Raw genomic sequence first — 21,493 nt, forward strand, 5'->3', positions numbered from 1 at the left:
GACCGCAATGCCAAAGAGCCCGATTGGCAGTAAGAGCACATACTCAACCGTAGTGACGACGGCACTCCGTCACAGTGCTACTTTAAAATGAGGTGTTACCCAGTTGAACAATTTCCTTCTCTATGTGAGATATTCATACATACATGTTTTTTTCTCTCTCTCCATCCAAAAATATCACGTTGGCCTGTTGGCAACTATATGCTAAAGTCAGTAGCCATTGAACAACTTTGAATCATTTTATAAATACATTAGTCACTCTAATCTCTTTTAAGATATTTTATTGTTGCGTCAAGTTGTCAGAGATATGGAAGAATTCATTATGTTCCAATCGTTGGTTTATTATTATTATTCTTGTTTAATTCAATCCCATTGTTAACCCGTACAAAACAACAAACCTGGGCAGTTTTCTCCTTAAACAAGCAGTGCGTCATTTGTCTGCTTTGTTACATTCGCTTGACATTGCTTTTTTCTTCTGCCCAACAGCTGGCCTATTGAAAGGTGTTGGCCATAAAGAGAGTGCATGAGTGAGTGTTTGCACCCATATCATAGATAGGCAGTGTGTAGTGCACCATGTCCAAGTGGCAGTGTTTGCACTTAAAACACTAAAAAAAAAAAACGACACAGCTGGAACTTTAAGGTTTTCCTCCTTTGACGGTTCCAACTTCTTTTCTTGTTGGGTATCACAAGACGCCATTTACCAACATGATCTTGTTGGGTATCACAAGACGCCATTTACCAACATGATCTTGTTGGGTATCACAAGACGCCATTTACCAACATGATCTTGTTGGGTATCACAAGATGCCATTTACCAACATGATCTTGTTGGGTATCACAAGATGCCATTTACCAACATGATCTTGTTGGGTATCACAAGATGCCATTCCTGGTCTTCTTCTTCTGTCCTCTGCCAGAGCTGCTGCAGCAGCAGCCGAAGGACATGGCGAAGATAATCATGGCCACAAACATCACAAAGAAAATGGCCATGACCACAGCGCCACCCAGCACCCATGGCTGGGTCTGCAGTCGGTGCCAGGTCCACTGAACCCAGTCCTGGGGGGAGCTGCCCTGGAACGGAGGTTTGGGGACACTGAAAGAGCAATGGAGAGAGAGACAGAGAGAGAGAGAGAGAGAGATGTTGGTGGGCTTCATATGAACCTTCCTCAAGATACAGTGGAGACCCATAGAACAACATTGATAAGAGACCCGGTTTGGACAGAGGCCCGTCTGTATTGGCTCATTCATTCCCTCACTCTCCACCTCAAGCTGGTGTGTAGTGAGCATTCTGGCGCATAATGGGTGCCACACATTGATGGTGTGTAGTGAGCATTCTGGCGCATTGATGGTGGTTAGTGAGGTTCTCCCTTAGGTGTCTTGAAAAAGCGCTATATGAAATGCATGTTGTTGTTGTTGTTGTTGTAGAAGATATCCAAAGTCCGCAGTCTCACATGAGTTCTCATTTTATTTTAAGATGTTATCAGCCTGATAGTCATCTCTTGGCAAGGTGTTTTCACATAGATTTTGGGGTGTGGCAATGTAACTCCAATGACTGTTTCATATCACTAAAACAATAGGACTGGGTGGAAGCATTGATAGCAAGTAATACAAAAGAAAATCAAGTAGGCTGAATTACACATCCAATTTGAAGATATAAGGTCCATGTTGTGGACTAAATTTGAATTAAAGCAACACCAAAGAACTTTCCCTCTGTCGCACGCACGCTATTTGTTTATCCAGCACCGGCTTTGCAAATAACGATGTCCACAGACAAGGTAGAATATTTTGCATGACTTATAAAAGTACGATGTATTGCGACATCAGATGCAAGTCAAATTTGTAGTTTCTTATGTCTCATTCCATCGAACTACAGATCCGCTACCCGATCTGGCAAACTTACATAGTGCGGTTATAGCCGATAGAGGGCCGCGAAGCGAATGCAGAATTGCCGTTCACCCTGTTACGAGTTGATGAACCACTGAAACGATTTTGGAAACATTATTTTAAGGTATAAAAAAATCTTTGGTGTTGCTTTAAGGGGCTATTGACATACCAGTTTAAAGTATATCTGAGAAAGCCAGAACATATGAAGCTGTGATCCCGTGACCCCAGACTTAAATGAAGTCAAAGAGGGGGATTGTTCAAGGGCAGGCTTAAGCTCCGCCCCCTGTTTACAGACATATGAACACAAGGACAATGTTATTACTTGTTGATGGAGCTGGTGAAAGTCCACTAACCAGTGAGAGGTTGTTCACCAAAGAACACTTTCAATATCTATATGTCTGGAAGGCATCAAATAAGCTATTCGGATTAGATATAAGGCAATCATACCAGGCAATCCTGTTAAATAAATCAGTTGTCTGTGCTGTGTGAATTATTTGGTTATGTGATAATGTTAATTTAGGAATTTCTCATTCCAATACCAATTTCAGCATTTTCAATAATTTACTTTGACTTATTCAGTATAACATGAAGCGATAGTAAACGGAGATTCAATATTAACAGTTAGCAATCCATTCATATAAACCTGATATCCTACCTCAGGATAAAAGTGATTTAATCCTGTTTTTTTAATGGTATCTCACTTTAGGATTCAACAGTTTTAATCTTATTTGTGAGTCATATAAGAGTTGTTTCAGTCAGACTCACCTCTCCACGTCCATGCTGAGTGTTTACTGTCACCGTAGCTGTTGCTGAGGGAGCTATTGTCTACAGACGGCCAACTCCCATGGGTTTACCCTTTCAACACCACTTGTTTTCATGGATTGGCCCAGTCATAGGAATGCCTGTGTAGCAGCTTTGTCTATACTGTGTGATTAAGATGGCTATTTTGCTTCAGTATTCTATCTAACCTTGCTGAATCTGTTAGTCCATTGTAGAGTTCCTGTTTCTCTTAGCGGTGACACTGTGGGGTCTGCATGTCCACTCGGAAGCACAGAATGAGAGAAGTCAGGTTAATGTTTACAGACAGTATTGACTGAGCTCCCTCTGGGCGCCCTAGTTCTGGCACCGCCTGGCACCAGTACTCTGACCTCACGCACAGAGCAGGAAACATGCAAATGTGCTGGCTATATATATGCCATGTCAAAATCTACAGACTACACACATTATGGAGTTTGGATTTTGAACAAGCTCTATTAATTTTTTCATTGTGTTTTTTTATATAAATCTCATGAACAATATGGTGCAAAGCCTTAATGGCATTATATTTGGTTAGATCATATGTGACTTGGTCAGACTCACATTTTAACAACAAGTTTTTATTTTCAGCTCAGCTAAAGCATTGTGGCCCTTGTACATTAGACAAGCACTGATGCTTTTGCTGTAAAAAACAAACAAACCAACAAACAGTTTTCTCACATAAAACAACAACAAAACCTGTATGGATTCTGTGTAGGCCGTGTCAGCTGAGGAGTTGATCCGACTGTTTCCAGCGTCTCTGATACATGTTTTACATGACAAGATCATATCCATTATCCCACAGATAACATGTGCTGTCAGTTTGTGCTAATACATTTGTAAGGCCTTACTTTACAAAGATGAAGAAAGTAAGATGATATTTTCTTCTGTTTTGGTCAAAGACTTTACAGTAAATATGTTCTATTACAACATGGTTCATTACAGAAGCACCATCCCTTCTATTTGGACTGGTGTTATTTGCTCTGTACAATATTATCTGTGACCTGGGCTCTTCTGTTTAATGTCCTACAGAGGGCGCTGTTGGTGTCTATTTCTTCACTTTCCACATGTCACCCTGGATACAGAACTAGGGAAATACTCGGAAATAAGGAGAATACTGATAATTACACAGATCATCACAGTGGTACAATTGTGTACAAAGACACTCCTTCAACAATACTTACATCTATAATTCCTCCCAACCAGGAACAAGGAAGGCTGTAACAGCCATTAAGCAATCAAGTTCAACACTGTGGTGGTGTAGTCCATTTCTCACATGTGAGGCACAAGCACAACACATAGTTGTCCTCTTGTATAAGAGGAGGTTGTGATCCAGACTACGGTGGCCTGGAAGCAGGTTGGTTTCAAACGGGCTGGATTCTGGCGGCCTGGTATTTGGGTTTCCCACAGCAGCAGCAGTGGATGCATGACAGCACGATCAGCATCAGGAAGGTTGCTACAGCAACAACAACAAAAACAAAACCACAAACATGCGTTAGTGAATGCACTCTCATTCACCCACAGCACCATTCAGGCTGCTAACACAACACAAGCCCCATAGCCTTTGTGCCTCATGGGTTTTGATGTCTTTCTTTACATCATCCCCAGAGACAATAAAGGATGCTAGCTTCTGTTACCCTGGTTACCTCCTGCTCTACTACCCCTGCCAGCTTTGTCCTATTGCATCATACTCTCTCTCTCTCTCTCTCTCCCAGATGGCTAGGTCTGAAGCATCCCTATCTTCAGGCAACAAGCCATAATAATAGTAATTTATAGAAAGACTGTAGACAAAGGCTGAGGCAGTTATAAATAGATCACTCTGGCTCTATGGCAGAGCTTACCAGTGTCAGAGAATATTGATTCATAATTATTGATCACTGTCAACATTCCTGTCTAAAACCCACACAGCCGCAAATTAGTATTGTCACTGTGTTGTTGGCTGATATTGAGAGAACGAGAACTAGAGAATGTTCCAGATACTGTAATATTGAGATGACATATTTCACCATCCCCCACTGAAGACTTTAGGGGTGATCTGGGACTTCTTGAAGTCCTACTCCAGCCACAGTTTGGTCCATTTTCAAGGCAGAACTGAGGCTGTCAAGGCCGTGTTGGACATAGAGGTATTTACATAGTAGTTTTGCTGAGGTCTGGACCATGGAGGTATTGTATAGCTCTGAAGAGAGGGAAGAGGTTCCAGCCCCATTTATTTCAATTGATGATGCTATAGGCAGGGTTGCCAACTTTGGGTGTTTGGCTGGAGTGAGATTTTGTGAAGTCATAGTGCGTGTGCGTTACATTTTTCCCTAAACCTAATTTTAAAAATGTCTGTCCCCAGACTTTTTTGCTATGTACAGTATAATCCATGATTTAAGTTTCTTCAAAATGTACAATTATTGATTGCACTTGAAAACAAGACCAGTGTTTTAACCCTGTGGCATGGAAGGATTATGAGCCACTGGGCCCCTGGGCACAGACATGAAAAGGGCCCCCCTGCCCACCTGAAAAAGGTAGTAGCTTAGTAGAAAAAAAATGAAAAATAACCCCTTAAATGATGACTTCTGGCGAGTTTTGTGGAAAGAAATTGACAGATTGAGACTTATGAATGTGTGTATGAGTGTACGTATGTATCAGGGATGCAAATAGCCTAAAATATTTTTTTCCACCTACCATTGTGGCTGGTGGATTCCAAAGTCTACCAGCCACTAGAGATATGAACATTTGATGAAAAATCATGACCAAAATGATCACGGTTATTGGTATTGCAATATGATTAAAATGTGGTGACTTTTCTTCTAAACCTACCATCAATGTTGGACAGAACTCATAATTGGCCTGCCCTTCATGCCCAGTAGCAAAAAATCTAAAGGTCAACAGAACAGCTATAGTGTCATAAAAGTCGTGTGGCTCCTTTAAGACCCAATCCACTGGTGTGAGTTCTGGAGCCATCCAACTTTATCTAACTCTATACTATCCTACATCATCTGATTTTAAAATTATGTTTAGGCTACAGTATATTTAACATTTAACATTTATTTTCTATTTGGCCTGTTATGAAATTATGCATTGACCAATATAAGCACACTTTTTAAGACACTTAAATACATGCATGCTTAGCATTTTGTGAAAACAAATCATTATGGCTACATCCACAAACTCTTAGCCATGAGCTATATATCCTCTGATTTTAATATTTACACATATGTAGGTATTTAAGCACAGCTCAGTTTTAAGACGCTTAAAGCCCAAAATTGGAGACCATATAGAAATTTGCTACCATTTCAAAACCGGATTACTCTGGAACGGCTTATTGTACAGGGGATTGCATTACACCTTTGTGTTCGGTAAGGTCTGCTGTTTATGTTTACGGTTTGTCATGTGTGGAACGAAAAGTTTGTGAGATATTCCTCCTATAGGAATTGAAATGAGCGCAGAGCTATAGTAGCCTAATATGATTATTTCTTGAAAGTTAATTTATTTTTCTCGCGAACCGTTTATCGCAGCAAATAGCGGCTATAGCACCTTATAAAAGATGAGAAAAAGTTATTTCATGTGATGTCTGTGAGGCTACTTCGCGAGTAGTTCCTATAAGAATGGGCGGCCACAATTTATGTCGGTCTGCCTCATGTCTAAAGCAGCATGTTCCGTGAAGGTGCCGCGGACCGGATTAAAATAGCCTGGTCAGCGAATCAACAATCAGAGAAAACTGCGCTGAGAACGTTGTAGGCGGATATTAGACCTACCTGCTGTTGGTCTAGACATATCTATGCCTTAAACTCGTATCCTGTCATTTAGAAACAATGCTGTGGTCTAGTCTAGTCATCAACAAAAAATGAACGGATTGCAAAAAAAAATTATGGATTTGGCGTGACATTTCTTGAGCGTGCGTGAGAGCGTGAGATTGGTGCTGAAAGCGTGAGTGTCACGCCAGATGCGTGAGAGTTGGCAACCCTGTATGATAGGTTACTTAATTCAGAGACAGACATATATTAAGTGGGTTGTCGCCATTTTTAAATATGCCGTTCAACATGTGCTCACCTTTGCTCACATTTTCATAAATCCGCCAATTAGTTGCCACATTACCAATGGCCACAGGTAGATTGGCTGATCCTCCCAGCAGGAAATTGACAGCTCTTCCACCAATCCACGTAAAGAACATAATATGTCAGTGTCCACCAATGATGTAGCATCTAACTGGCTTGTCTGTGAAAATATGGGTGGAGGCAAACACTTGAGGGACTCGGTAGATGCTAACTGGCTGATGCTAGCTAGCCCTCCAAATCCTGACCCCCCTGGTTCAGGAGACAGAGAGAATGGGGATGTGATGTCATCTTGGCCTATACTGGTGTTTGGTGTCCCAAGCAGTGTTTGGGCATTTGAGATAAGAATGCCATACTGTAGCTGAATCATGAAGTCAGTGGTTATGACTGCATTTCCTGTGGGAGAGAGCCATCCTTGTTCGTCTGATGGATGAGAGCCATGACTAGAGCTTTGGCCATGACTGAAAGAAACTGATGTGTGATGATGATTAGTCTCTGGGTCTTGGATGACCAAACGTAGAGTGTTTGACAGTTGTGACAGCTTTTAGGTGACTGCGCTGTCAGAGACCAAGTTAACGGACCTTGTTGTTATTTATTTGAACAATGAAAATATATGATGTGCAGCACATGTGTAACGCCTACACAACTCATATCTACCTTCGACTCACACCAGGCAGTGACAGTGCTGCAGCTTTTGACATGAAAGATATGGCAGCCCAGCCAGTAACTAACTGACATTAGTTAAGGTATTGATTTTGCTATACTTACAGAGACTTCACTAACGTAGTTAGTAACACCTGTGCTTACTATTTCTTCTCAAAATGGCTGCTATGAAAAAGGTCTATAGCCATCTCCCAAGGGAACTAGGCACTGTGGTTAGGGCTAAAGAATAACCTTGCGGTACATACCAACTGGATTTGGACATTTGTACCAGAATAAGCCCGTAGCTGTATCTGTTGTCACAGTGTGAAATTTGTTGACGTCTGAATATATTGGATGCAGAAGCCCTGCCACTGCTCAGTCTGTTCGTATTGTAGCGGCGGGTTTCCAATCACAGAGCGCACGTGCTATGTATAACCCTGGGCACGCTGGTTGGTTGGCAGCCTGGCGAGAGGGGGGTGGACCATAGATATTAGAAAGCTACATACCACATTGGGCTCCAGCACGTACGTAAATAGCGGCGCCATCTTGGTGGGGGCAGCAATCACTGGAGGCCAATGGAGGAGCATGTGACTCTGACTGGACATCAGACAGGTGTCTGTGATTGCCTGCAAATGTTGCCCATAGACAGTAAACGTGTTTGCCCCCAGCAATATGGTGACTGTGTTTACGATGCCACCTAATAGAACTCGACACAGTCAATGCGGAATCTAGCTTTCTAATATCTATAGGGTGGACCCCCAGGAGATATAAGCTACCTGTTGAAGACGTTCTTGCTCTTTATGTCCTCCTGGGCCAGTTGTGGGCCACTGAGTTCTGATGCCTTACCGGTGTCTAATGTGTTTCTGGCAAATAAACAAGATAACTAAACACTGGCATTGAGTGAGACATTACTGAGTCCATTAGAGTCCAGACTCAGATGGAATACCAGCAGCTTCACATACCGAGTCCGTGGTTATGGTTGGATTTCCTGTGAGATGCACACAGAGCCTTATTATAGAGCAAGAGTCTGGTGCACAGCCAAGAACAAGAGCTTTGTTGGTACACTTCAACAGCTGACGATGAATCCACACCACACCAGGCCCTTGTCTTTGCCAGAGCTGACGTTTATCTGGGTCTGCGTGTCTATGGGAATCCACACCACACCAGGCCCTTGTCTTTGCCAGAGCTGACGTTTATCTGGGTCTGCGCGTCTATGGGAATCCACACCACACCAGGCCCTTGTCTTTGCCAGAGCTGACGTTTATCTGGGTCTGCGCGTCTATGGGTTTGTGGGCGCAGGTGTCCAGCCACGCGTTCCTGATCAGCCTGCCATGGCAACCCCCGCGCCGTGACTTATCGCTCGTCATCGCCACTGGACAGACGCCTGACTCAGAGACGCCAAGTGGCCGAGAGAACGACAGCTAAACTCACCGACGAAGAGGAGGAGGATGAAGAAGGCTCCGATCTCCAACGAGTTGGCTTCAGGCAGGCCCTGCAGTTTGGCCCACACGCGATGAAGGATGTCCAGGACTTCCTCTTTCACCTCCATGGTCTCACTGGAAGTGCTGCTAAAGAACACACACACACAGTCTGAGATAACACTGAGATAACACACACTGTTTCATCACAGTCTCATCTGAGATAACACACACACTACTCATCAACACACGGAAATGACACACCGTCTCATGATCACAGTGAAAGAACACACACAGCACTCATCATAACACTGTAAGAACACACACACTCTCATCATACGGAGTTAACACACACTGTGTCATCACAATGAGATAGCACATACTGTCTCATCAGGATCACTAGAACACACTAACATTTCAAGGCATCTGCCACTGGTGCAGTTCCTAAGTTGCCACAGGTCGACGTGTCATTTTACCTAAGAGTGGCCTTACAAGAAAAATGTTACTGCTTACAAATTTTAATGTAGTCTGTGCAGAGACACCCACTAACTAGGCCTTACTCCCAGCAATATAACAGTTCAGTAAGGGAAACACCTGTAAGGAAGTGAAAGGGTGTGTGCCTCAGACATGTCTATTTCAGTTAGTGGTACGTCTGTTTGTGTGTGTGTGTGTGTGCCTCAGATCTGCCTATTTCAGTAGTGGTACATCTGTGTGTGTGTGTGCGTGTATATATGTGTGTGTGTGTGTGTGTGTGTGTGTGTGTGTGTGTATGTGTGTGTGTCTCAGATCTGCCTACAGTAGTGGTACATCTGTGTGGCTGCACTCTGGCAGAGTTGTATTAATATCTACGAAACTACATGCTACAGCAGCAGTCTGTGTTGGTCCATTCCTAGGAACAGCCTACACTAACCTATACTCTCATCTTACACTTTACGTACTGTGTGATTACACACAGAAAACGCTATACACTAAAATACTTCCTCAGGTTTCCAATTAGCTCCTGGATCTTCCACATCATGTCATTACATATAGCAATGTGCTCGTTAGCTGGTGCCGTGGGCCACTGAGGCTGCCACTGCCACTGGGCGTGCTGTTCCGTGTGGTTCCGTGCGGTTCCGTGCGGTTCCGTAGCGTGCCCACTGGCACAGATCTATCAGCACAGTCTGACTGTAATGACAGGCCGGCAGGCTATTCCTGGCGTGGTATGCAGCGCGCCTCTCTCATTAACACAACCGCGTGGAGAATAGCACCACGCACGGGGACGGAGTGCTGTGTTAGTGGACGGGGTGAGGTGTGTGTGTGTGTGTGTGTGTGTGTGTGTGCTGTGTGTGCCTGTGTTATCAGCCTCAGGGAGTGTTTCAGAAGCTGTGAAAGATGTTAGCTTAAAGGTTACTAGGCAGGTTGACTTACAATTATTTTACAGGGTAAAGGGAAGATTCATCAATGAAGTGTCATTTGTGACTCAAACGTGAATGCATGCACATGTGTGTGTGTGTGTGTGTGTGTTTGCTGAGACACAGAATATGTCTGTGTCTGTCAGAGTATGTATTCACGGGAATATGTTAATGTTTATATGTGTGTGTGAGTGTGTGTGTATGTGTGTGTGTGTGTGTGGGGGGGGGGGGGGAGTGAGTGTGCATGTATGAGTATGTGTGTGTTTGTGAGTGTATGTCTATGTGTGTATGTGTGTGTGTGTGTGGGGGGGGGGTGTGAGTGAGTGTGCATATGTGAGTATGTGTGTGTTTGTGAGTGTACGCATGTCTATGTGTGTATGTGTGTGTGTGTGTGTGTAAGTGTGTGTGAGGGAGGCCGCCTTGTGTGGATATGTCTCAGCCACCTGCGAGGGTCACTGGTTCACCTCCCCTCCCCCGCCCCATTCTCCACCGTCTGTCACAGCTTCTCCAAAACACACTCACTTTATACTTACTGCACACATTTGAAAATATAGACACACACACACACACTCACACACACACACACTGAAACAACAGAGACACACACACACGCATACACATAAACACCCAGACAGACAAACACACACACACACACAAACATGCACACAGACACAAAGACCCAGACAGACAAAGACACACACACACACTGAAACAACAATGAACCAACACTGAACCAACACAGACACACACACACATACACATACACATATAAACAAACACCCAAATAGACACACACACACACACACACACAGACACACACACACACACACACACACGCGCAGACACACACACACACACACACACACACACAAAGTGCACAGACACACACACACACACACGCACACACACATGCACACACACACACACACACACAGACACACACACACACACACACTAAACATTCAGACCCTTTGCAACTACTGCAGGACACCCCAAGATACTCCCTGTACTTTTGTTTGTTTAGAGATAACACAGACAACTAGCTACAGTTCACAACAGTCACTAACTTTTATTGTCTGTGGTCAACTAACAAAATCCACATCGGTGCCAGAATGCCAGAAGTAAACATTGATGGCACAAAACAGAACACCATGCAGTAATGGAATGTTATGAACAAGGCAAGTAAAGAGGACTGTTTGATAAACTACTAACCTGAACACAAACTTTTGTCCGTACTTCTTGGTGGTCTTCACTGTTGTTTTTTATTTTTCTTAACACTGCGGTCCTTGTTGTGTACTTCTATCACCTGGCAAAGCCACACGTTTCACTCCCACAGCGTTGCTTTACCGTCCTCCTGAATGAAACGCCTGCAGGCAAGAAGTACTCTGAGTGTTTTTCTTCTATGCTGGTTTCTTCTCTTTGAAGGAGTCACCAGGGGAGGCTACTCTGCACAGCGTGTCTGTGAAGACAAAAACATTATGTTCTCGTCCAGGCTTTCCACTGCCCCCCCGTGCTCTCGTCTGACCGTGGAACTCTTTTGTTCCTCCAGTTGGCTTTTCTTTGCTCCACTGGTGAGTTGGACAGTCGGTCACCTCTGCGCTGACGTCTCACGTTGGTGGTGGTGAAAGCAAACGTCTCTGCCTCCCATAAGGGGTCTCAGTGACGCCACCCTTCTCCTCATCTACAACTTCTTTGTGCCGCTCTGGACTGGGAAGTTTTTCATTTCTCTCTCCCACTCCCCCTCGTCTTTTTTCTCCACTCTCTCTCTCCCCCTCTCTCTCTCTCTCTCACACTCACTCACTCTATTTTTCTCCCTCTCCCTCCCTCCCTCTCCAAGAGCCAGCTGCCATGCCGTCAAGCCTCCCTTTTTTGTCACTGGTCACCGTGGCGACTAGGGTTCCTTTTACAGCGAAAGGATTGGGAGGGAGGAAGGGGAGTGAGTGTGTGTGTGTGTGTGTGTGTGTGTGTGTGTGTGTGTGTGTGTGTGTGTGTGTGTACGTCTGTTCAGGCGTAGTAGGTCTGGTTGCCATTCAGCTGACATTCATTGGACGGGAAGAGTACGAGGGAGTGTGTGTGTGTGTGTGTGTGTGTGTGTATGTGTGTGTGTGTGGCTGTCAGACCTGTTGCTTGGCTCAGCTTAGAGAATGCAATGCTAATGAGAGAATAAATGAGGTTTTTGATGACGCGACAAAAACGCAAGTTCACAGCCTGAGTCACAAACTCAACACCTTCACCTTTATTTCTAACCCAAAACACGTATGTCCTTCACGCTCTTGAAATGGGCATTAGGTAATCTGGTGAGAACACACATTACAGATGTCTGTAGAGAAAAGGAGAAAAGTGAGAGGGAATTGTGTTTTGTAGATGTTTTGATGTTTTGTTTTTATTAGGAAATACATTTGTTTGGTAAGAAGGATAGTTAAAGACACCAGACCATCACTCCAGCCACCCTGGCTGTGTACCACAGTCCTGTCGTCCTTAACAAATCATTTACAGCATAACATTTCACACACACACACACACACACACACACACACACACTGGGCTGCTGAAACACACATACACAAGTCACATTGGATAAGGATAAAAGGACATGACACCACTAATAAGCATCCTTCATGTTGTTGAGCTCCTCAGACCTCAAAGCTAACACCCATAGTGGCAGGATGAGCATCAACATAAACTAAACACTTAATGCCACCGGATATACAGGCGACCTCTCTGTCTCTTCTGAAAGGTCGAAGTAAGATCAAATGCAATTAGTGGATTCATCAACTTTACAAGTTTGAATTTTGTAAGTAACTGTTTGAATGGTTATGGTCACATGGTGTGATGAAAATCTTTTGAGAGATTCACCAATCTCTTCACAAAGCAGAAGACAAGACTGTTTGATAGCGTTTCCATTTCCTCTCTCTCTCTCTCTCTCTTTTTCTTTTTTCTTCATGTCTGGCATTGTCACCTCTCCTACGCTCATCGTCATATAAAACGCTTTCCTGCTCTTCACACCCATGCATGCCTATGACAGAGGGAAAGATAGAAAGATACATAGGGGCAGAGAGAGAGAGAGAGAGAGAGAGAGAGAGAGAGAGAGAGAGAGAGAGAGAGAGAGAGAGAGAGATGGAGGCAGGGATAGAGGGAGAGAGAGATACATGCCAGTATTAAAAATGACACACACTCAAACAGACGTGCTTGCGTAAGATGATTAACAGCTCATTGTGTATGATGACCATTAACACCGTCCATTGCTCGGTATGTCTGCAACCCACGTGCATTATATGATACCAACCAGACACACCTCCTACATCATTCCACCCTCTCTTCTTTGCTGATAACTTCCTGCCATCTGTCTGTATTTTGAATTATTTTTCTATTTTGCCAGAGCAAAAGATTGAAATATGATTTAATGTCATATGATGTGTAGGGTTGGAAAGGTTACTTTTGAAATGCAATAAGTTACAGATTATTGCCTACGCTGTTAAAATGTAATTATGAGCGGCGCGCAGCGAAGCGGCGCTCATATAGGTTTAGTCAGATTTTTTTTTGTTTCTTTTTTTTTTCTTTTTCGCATGCCCAAATTTCCGTCAATGATTCCGGGACACTGAAAGACCGGGGTACACGAAACTTGGTGGGCATGTAACCCCACATGGATAGCATGGAACCATTGTTTTTCGTTTTGATCTGTAGCCCCCCCGCTGGACTGGACCCCCCGAAAGGAGGGTAGGGCAGACACAGTTTTCTGTGAATATCTCGAGAACTGTAGGGTTTAGGAGGACCATTTTTTTTTTGTATGTTGATCTCAAGGGGCCATGTCAACCCATTCCATAACCACTCATTTCATGTATAGCGCCACCTAGTTAAACACAAAAAAGAAAAAATGAGGTGTTGTAATCGAAGGTATCTGTGACCTAACATAGTCAAAACTGTACGAAATTGGAAGTGTAGGATCATTATGACACCCTCTGTATGCACGCCAAGTTTCGTGGAATTCCGTTCATGGGGGGCCACACAATAAATTAATTTATGTTACTATACACCAACTGGCCTGTAGGTGGCCGGAGACAGTTTTCTGTGAATATCTCGAGAACCGTAGGGCCTAGGAGGTCCACCTTTTTTATGTATGTTGGTCTTAAGGGGGAATGTCAACCCATCCCATTACCACTTATTTCATGTATAGCGCCACCTAGTTAAAAATTAAAAAGCAAAAAATTAGGTGTTTTCATCACAATATCTCTGGCTGACAAGGTCAAAACTGCACGAAATTAAAAGTGTAGGGTCATTATGACACCCTCCAAATGCATGTCAAGTTTTGTGTACTTTCGTTCATGGGGGGCCTTACAATAAAATAATTTATGTGTACATTTAGTGACGTACACCAACAAGGATCCCCGGGACACTGAAAGACCGGGGTACACAAAACTTGGTGGGCATGTACCCCCACATGGATAGCATGGAACCGTCATTTTTTGTTTTGATCTGTAGCTGGACTGGACCCCCCGAAAGGAGGGTAGGGCAGACACAGTTCTCTGTGAATATCTTGAGAACTGTAGGGCCTAGGATGACCATTTTTTTCCGTATGTTTGCCTCCAGGGGTCATGTTAACCCATTTCATGTGCACACATGTGCACAAACAGATACACACACACACACACATATATTCACAGTAATCATACGTATGACACATACTCACACAGTAGACATATGTACGCTTGCATGCACAGGCACATACGCAGGCACACACACAAGCACGCACACACACACACACACACACACACACACACACACACACACACACACACACACACACACACACTCACACTCACACACACACACACCCACACACATAACATATTCATAACACAAACAATCAAGAATTTCTCAGAATTATGAACAGGCAAGATGGAGGTGGGGTTGTATAAAATGAATTTTACATGTGAAATCTAAGAACTAATCATGTTTTGGTACTTGTTGTCTAGCAGATACCAGTGAGAATTGAGTGTGGATAATGCAATTTAGTGAGACAGTTAGAATCATATAGGCCTTTCAGCGTGATTTCTTTTTGTGGAAAAAATGTGCTGGACTGGGCGGCGGTCATATTTTGTACCGCTCTGCGGTACATCTAGTTTAACTATTTGGGTTACTTAGGTAACTAATTATTTGATTAATTTTTTAATATTCAAAATTGAGTGCATTTGCCAAACGAATTGAGTATTTATAGGTCGTGAAAAGATGCCAAACAACATTATGAATGCTAAATTCTACATATTATTTGTATAGCTTTTTCCTGAAAAGAAAGTTCAATTGGTTTGTAATCACCAAGATTTTGATTAATAAGTAATTCAAATATTTATAGTATACTAATTTCACTAATTATGAGGCTTTATGAAAGGGTTATAACCCTTTATGAAAATGTTTATAATGCTGTGTCCACACACACACACACCACCCCATCACTATTCCACGAATGACGGGGCCTGTAGGGGTGGTTGCTGGGCAGGCCGTCTGGAAACTTTCTTTGTGTGTGTGTGTGTGTGTGTGTGTGTGTGTGTGTGTGTGTGTGTGTGTCCTGCATCTTGTAAAGCAGAGGGCCTGTTGAGGGGAGTAGTGGGGGAGGGGCTTAGGGATAAAGGGAGTCTTTGTACAGGTGCTCTTGGTTCTTGGTTGGCGTCCCACCAGAAAAGTATTTTCTGCAGTGTGGAGTCTGCATGACACACACACGCGCACATGCACACACACGGTCCTAAAATGGGGTGGGGGGGGGGGGTGTTTGTGTACAGTGTAGTGGAATAAAGGAAGACCACAGACTGACTTGACTGCAAACAGGCATTTGAGAGCCAGGGCCGGCAGAGGTTGATAGATACTGATACCCACATCAGCCATTACAACGTCATGCAATCCGATCTTATTGCAAGGGCAGAATACTTTTCTTTATGTTGAAGTAGACACAACATGCATCTTTGAATAATGACATAGAGTAGACTTATGTCAATGTGTGTGAGGCATTATAAATGCTTTATTAACCTTTATAAATGTGTCTATAATGCTTCATGTATACCACCTTATATACCACCCTTCCTTTTATCTAATGTGGTGGCTTAGTGGTACCAAAACAACTATCTATAATGTCTTAGGACCTAAATACAAAATAAATCACATTTAAACTCCTACTGTCTCATTTTTATTTGGCCTTGCACACTGACTCGAACAGAAGCTATATGAAATACCCCAGATTCATTGTATAAAATATTCTGTTGATATGGCAACATACATTCCATGGAGGCTTAGACTTCTCACTGAATCACACCCTTATTGTGTGGTTTACAGTGACATGACTACAATATGCTTTCTGTGCTTTTTATGAATTATTCAAGATGACATCAAAAAAAGTCTTCAGTATATTTATTCCAGAAGTGCATTCAGTGTCACAGCTCAGAGGAGAGTGAGACCATGTTGTTAATATGTGTTTCTCCAGCGCTGCTGTGTCTGTGAATGTTTCACATTCTAAGGAAAACTGGTAAAGTTGAATGTGAACGGTCTGATGTTAACGGTCAAGAAGTACACAAACAACTAAAAAAACACACACACACACAGAGTTAGCATACCAGCCTCTGCAATGCATGCTAGTATCTCTTTGAAGATGTACGACATACGCAACATATGGTCTTGTCTCTGCAGGCTCTAGATCAATCATAATAGGATTGTATTCTCCTGCCACTGACATATTGGGATATTCATTGTCTAGGGTGAGTTAGAGGTAAGGTTTTAATCTGATAATTCTGTTGATGAAATTGCGACAAAATAATCAGACTGAATTTAATTTCAATCTAAGTAGAATTTACCATTGCTGGAGCTCCCCCCTGTGGAGAAAGCAAGTCACTATCCGATATCCAGCATCAGTTTTGTTCTATAGCTCAACATCAATCATATACAGCGGGGGAAATAAGAAGTGAACACATCAAAAAAAATAAAAATCAGTAAGTACCAGTATACTTCCAATGAGGCTATTCGCATGAAACTTTTACCAGACATTATTATTAACTCAGGTAATCCACCCATATAAAAAAAATCCAAACATTAAGAAGTCCATTAGAGTTATGTGTAATAAAGTGGAATGACACTGACATTTCTTAAATACTTTGTGGGAAAGCTTTTATTTGTAATGACAGTTTCAAGGCATTTCCTGAATGACGAAACTAATCAGTCGCAGTACTCAGGTGTGATTTTGGCCCATACTTTTAAACAGTCTTTTAATATTGAAGATTTCAGGGGTCCCTCAGGGCCTTAAATCCCTTTCTCTGAAACCAATTGAGAGTTTCCTTTGCTGAATGCTTTGGATTATTATCCTGCTGGAAGGTCTAGCCATGTCTCATCCTCATCATCCTGGTGGATGGCAAGATTATCCCGGAACAAAATGACTCCATTCATCATTCCTTCAACTGTATGAAGTCTGCCAGATGAAAAAACACCCCACACCATGATGCCTCCACCTCCAAACCTCACTGTTGATAGGGTATTTTTAGGGTCATGCACAGTGTCATTTCTCCTCCAAATATGGTGTGTAGTATGACATCCAAAAAGTTCAATTTTGCTCTCGTCTGACCAAAATACAGTATTTCATAGGCTTGTCTCAAATGTTGTGTATAGCAAACTTTCAATGAGCTTTGACATGTTTTTCTTCAGTAATAGTCATGCGGGTTGAGCATGCATAGAGGCCATGGCGGTGGAGTGCATTGCCTATGATTTAATCTGTAACAATTGTACCTGCTGCTTCCAAGTAAATTTCCGGAGCTTTCTCAGAGTGGTTCTTGGCTCTTGGGCTACTCTTCTGACTATCCTTCTGACTTCCTAGTCAGAAATCTTGCAAGGAGATCCTGTGCATGGCCGATTGATGATGCAGTGATGTCCTTTCCGCTTGCCGATAATGGCTCCAATATTGCTTAATGGATGATTCTGAAGTTTTTAAATGCATCTGTAACCAGTTCCACTGATATGTTTTGCAACAGTTGAAAAGGTCTTGGGAGAGCTCTTCAGTTTCTTGTCTGACACCTTGGTAATGAAAAACGTTTTATAGCCAATCAATATGTATATTAATAGATAAGAGGGGTAATTACTCTCTAACTACTTATAGATTCCATCTTGTTCCTTGCCATTTCTTGTCTTTGTGTACTGCTTTTTCTTAGCGTGTTCAATACTGTTTCCCTGTACCATTCCACTTTTTTACTCAACTCTACTTATGGACATTAATGTTTGGATTTATTTATATGTGTGGATTACCTAAGTTAATACTAATGTCTGTTGAAAATTTCATGCGAATAGCCTCATGGGAAGTATACTTACTGAAAAAAAGGTTGACGCATTCAATACTTATTCCCTTCGTTTGAGCTTGCCATCGAATGATAGGCCTCTTCCCTGTCCTGTCGGATTAAAGGCATAACCCCCCCCTCCCCCAATCTGACATCTCTTTATCCTTTATCCCCACCACCAACGCCCCCCGCCCGCAGCACCAGAGAGGAGGTAAGGTACCTGCCTAAGTTGAACATGCTGCTGAGTTATAGAAGTACCACAAGTAAGACCCCAACAAAGCATGAATTAAACACCCAATAGGCTAAAGTCAGATTAAAAAATAATAATAATAAGGAAACATGAAACATGCACTCCTGCCCCCAGCCCACCCATGCTCTCAAGGCAACTCCAGCGCTGCCTTGAAGTGGACGATGGGGCCACAAAAGACCAAGCAGCCCAAACCCATGTTGCTGCAGAAGAAGAAGGCAGCAAATTGCGCCCTGATACATTGATCAGTATTTTCATTCATAGCTTGATTTATAACACGTCAGCCCTTGAACATGGCGGATTTTTTTGAATGGCTTTTTCTGATTTATGGAATGATGAAAACAAAAACCGGTAAAAATAGCCGTATTGGTAGCCTTCTTAATAGGCTATCAGCAAAATGACACAATGATTTTTGCATGTTTTCAGCCAATTTTCAGATTTCTGCTTTCTAAAAGTATGCAATTTAAGTCCATATTTAACTAATGCATAATTTGCATTTTAAAACAACATTTTGGAAAACTACATATAATATTAAGGCTTATTTGCCTAATGCCTAATGGTGGTATCTATTATTTATTCATTTTTACCCAAATTCACCTGTTTCCCTGCAAAACAATTTGGTGCTTTTGTCAAACGTGTCCCCAAAAAGTTGCTTAGCTAGCTTAGACCATTTAGGAATACCGAGTTCCAAAACCTACATTTGCTATGGGGTCCACGAGGGGGAGACCTTGTTTCTGAAAGTTGGAACGCTATGCAAATGAGTATGGGGAGAACTCTTTTGAAGAATCGTTGATGTTGCTTCTTATAATATCCTAGAAGCATGCAATAGGGCGTGTTAAAAGGAACTGTTGAAGAATTGAAGAGGTCTTTTGCATGAGAGCAAGCGTATGACAACTTGGGATAGCCTCGGATGGTACTGCGGCGCTATCTCCGTCCTCCTGTCTGCGTGCGGAACGAAAGCACTCCCCTTCGCCAGTGTGATTCCTGCACCAAAGATCCTCCTCTCCTCCGCCGTGTAGCTAGCGGCCGGGCGGACTGCGTTCATGTGCGGGAGTGACTGTGTGGCCGTCTGATAGCCTATCTCCAATGCTAGGAGCCGGCAGGATGGAAGAATTCGTAACCGAGGAAGAGGAGCCATGGTACGACCAGCAGGATCTGGAACAGGGTGAGTTATCGCCAGAGAGAGAACCGCTAGTGCCGATGTCTCATTCGGCGTAAGGGAGTGGGGAGGGTTCTTGCCAGTGTAGAAACTGGCTTGTTTTCAGATATATATATTCTGGCATTTTGGTAGTCAAATGTACATGTTGCAGACACACCGTCCTGGCTTATTGATTGCAATTGTTTCACAAATATACCCTATTTGCGCGGAACATTCTTGGGGAAATGCGTCTGGAATCCGGTTCCTTTTTGCCAGCCGCTTGATACGGAACAACTGAACACCGCGATAACGTCATTGCCTAGCTCCAGCTGGATGGCCTATATTATGGTTTTGGCCACAAAATTACACATCAGCACATGCACCCAAAGAATGTATGATTACAACTGGCTTTGGGGAGGCCTATAAATGTTGTCCGTATGAAGTGTCGTCTACCAGTACTTATAATTTGGGTGTACATACTTGAATTGACTATTTTTCGAAAAAGCCTTGGTCTTTTAGGCATAACGTTTAGAAAAAACATACTTGCAGGTATAGCCTACAGTCTGTCAACAAATGCATGGCCATTCCCTGAGAGGATGCACATCTGCTTGGGTGGATGTTATGTGCAAAGCATATCCACGTCGGGCTCTTTGCCCATAGAGCAAACAAGTTTACGATCGACCACCATCACCAGCTGCTGCTCTGTTACTGTAAACCATCAGCGACAAAACGGTCTCAATCATGCTATTACTGGTCCATTTAACACGGAAGTGAATTAGAGATTCCCTGATAACAGTTGCGTGGATGGCGCTTCCAGACGCGTTTCCTCTCATCAAAGAGCCCGCGGTGGAAGTCGTCTCCCCGGCCTCCGCCATTCTCCCCGCACTTCACCTCATACGCATCTCTTTCACACACACACACACACACAGACGCACACGCACATGACTTTAACCGTGTCATCATGTCTGCCACGACACTCATCAGAAGGCACCCCACAGGACGGTTCTTACTGCAGCTGCCTGGCGGTGACATTCATAGGAATCGTGTGGAACATTTTCCAGGCAAACAGGAAGGGGGGAGGGGAAGAACATCAGAGGACACCTTTCTGTTTGTCCAACACAGACCACCAAGACTAGGCATCTAACTAACACAGTGCTAGTAACCTACTGTAACCTACATACCAGGAGTTGTGCAAGTAACCCAAGAACAGCGTAACGGTGACACATGAATGGTGTGGTGGTAACGACGCATGAGTACAGTGTAACGATGGTGATACATGGGATAACTTTCTGATTGGATGAGCATTATCATTTGCCTACTGATGATTAAAGTTATCTCAAAAAAAGGATGAGTGGGCACTGGGCAGATGCCAAATATGGGCGGGCATGTGCCAGCCGTGTTCAGCGCTGCTACAAACATTGCCTTGTCTTGTGTATGATTAGCTTGCCATGCTGCTGACTCCTGTGTTTGGCACTCTGGCTACGGTGTGTGGAGGGCCCTATGTACATAGAGTCCTTTCAGAGACTGCATTAGAGGCGCTCAGGGGATCCGCAGCTGAGTGCTGCTAGTATCCTGACATTTGGCTGTGGCCAGCATGACTAAGTGTTCCAGTGCAGGGCACGGCTGGAGCAGGAATGT

The 21,493-nt window shown here is 43.3% G+C and overlaps 1 protein-coding gene and 2 long non-coding RNA genes across 4 annotated transcripts in view; 1 reads left to right on the top strand and 2 right to left on the bottom strand.

The window, feature by feature from the left end:
- Positions 1-261: 261 nt before the first annotated feature.
- On the bottom strand, positions 262-2,990 carry LOC143102777 (uncharacterized). Its single transcript, XR_012982647.1, has 2 exons — positions 2,647-2,990; positions 262-1,090 (listed from the first exon to the last, which is right to left on the bottom strand). It is a non-coding gene; the product is annotated as an uncharacterized LOC143102777 (long non-coding RNA).
- Positions 2,991-3,247: 257 nt separating this feature from the next.
- On the bottom strand, positions 3,248-11,962 carry LOC143102778 (uncharacterized). Of its 2 annotated transcripts, none has more exons than XR_012982648.1 (3): positions 11,383-11,962; positions 8,790-8,926; positions 3,248-4,132 (listed from the first exon to the last, which is right to left on the bottom strand). It is a non-coding gene; the product is annotated as an uncharacterized LOC143102778 (long non-coding RNA). The 2 variants fall into 2 exon arrangements; XR_012982649.1 differs by having other exon boundaries at positions 8,790-8,923; positions 11,383-11,961.
- A 7,778-nt stretch (positions 11,963-19,740) lies between these two features.
- The window catches only part of LOC143103172 (cerebellar degeneration-related protein 2-like), a 10,397-nt gene continuing 8,644 nt past the window's right edge, over positions 19,741-21,493 (top strand). The window contains exon 1 of the mRNA XM_076266981.1: positions 19,741-19,882. Coding sequence (XP_076123096.1) covers positions 19,804-19,882 — 79 coding nt within the window. The 5' untranslated portion in view covers positions 19,741-19,803. The remainder of the gene's footprint in view (positions 19,883-21,493) is intronic.

Source organism: Alosa pseudoharengus, unplaced genomic scaffold (genome assembly GCF_046254945.1).
Source record: "Alosa pseudoharengus isolate Yale_2024_CS ecotype anadromous, Long Island Sound unplaced genomic scaffold, YU_APseudo_1.1 YU_APseudo_1.1_scf_4, whole genome shotgun sequence".
NCBI classification, from domain to species: Eukaryota; Metazoa; Chordata; class Actinopteri; order Clupeiformes; family Clupeidae; genus Alosa; species Alosa pseudoharengus.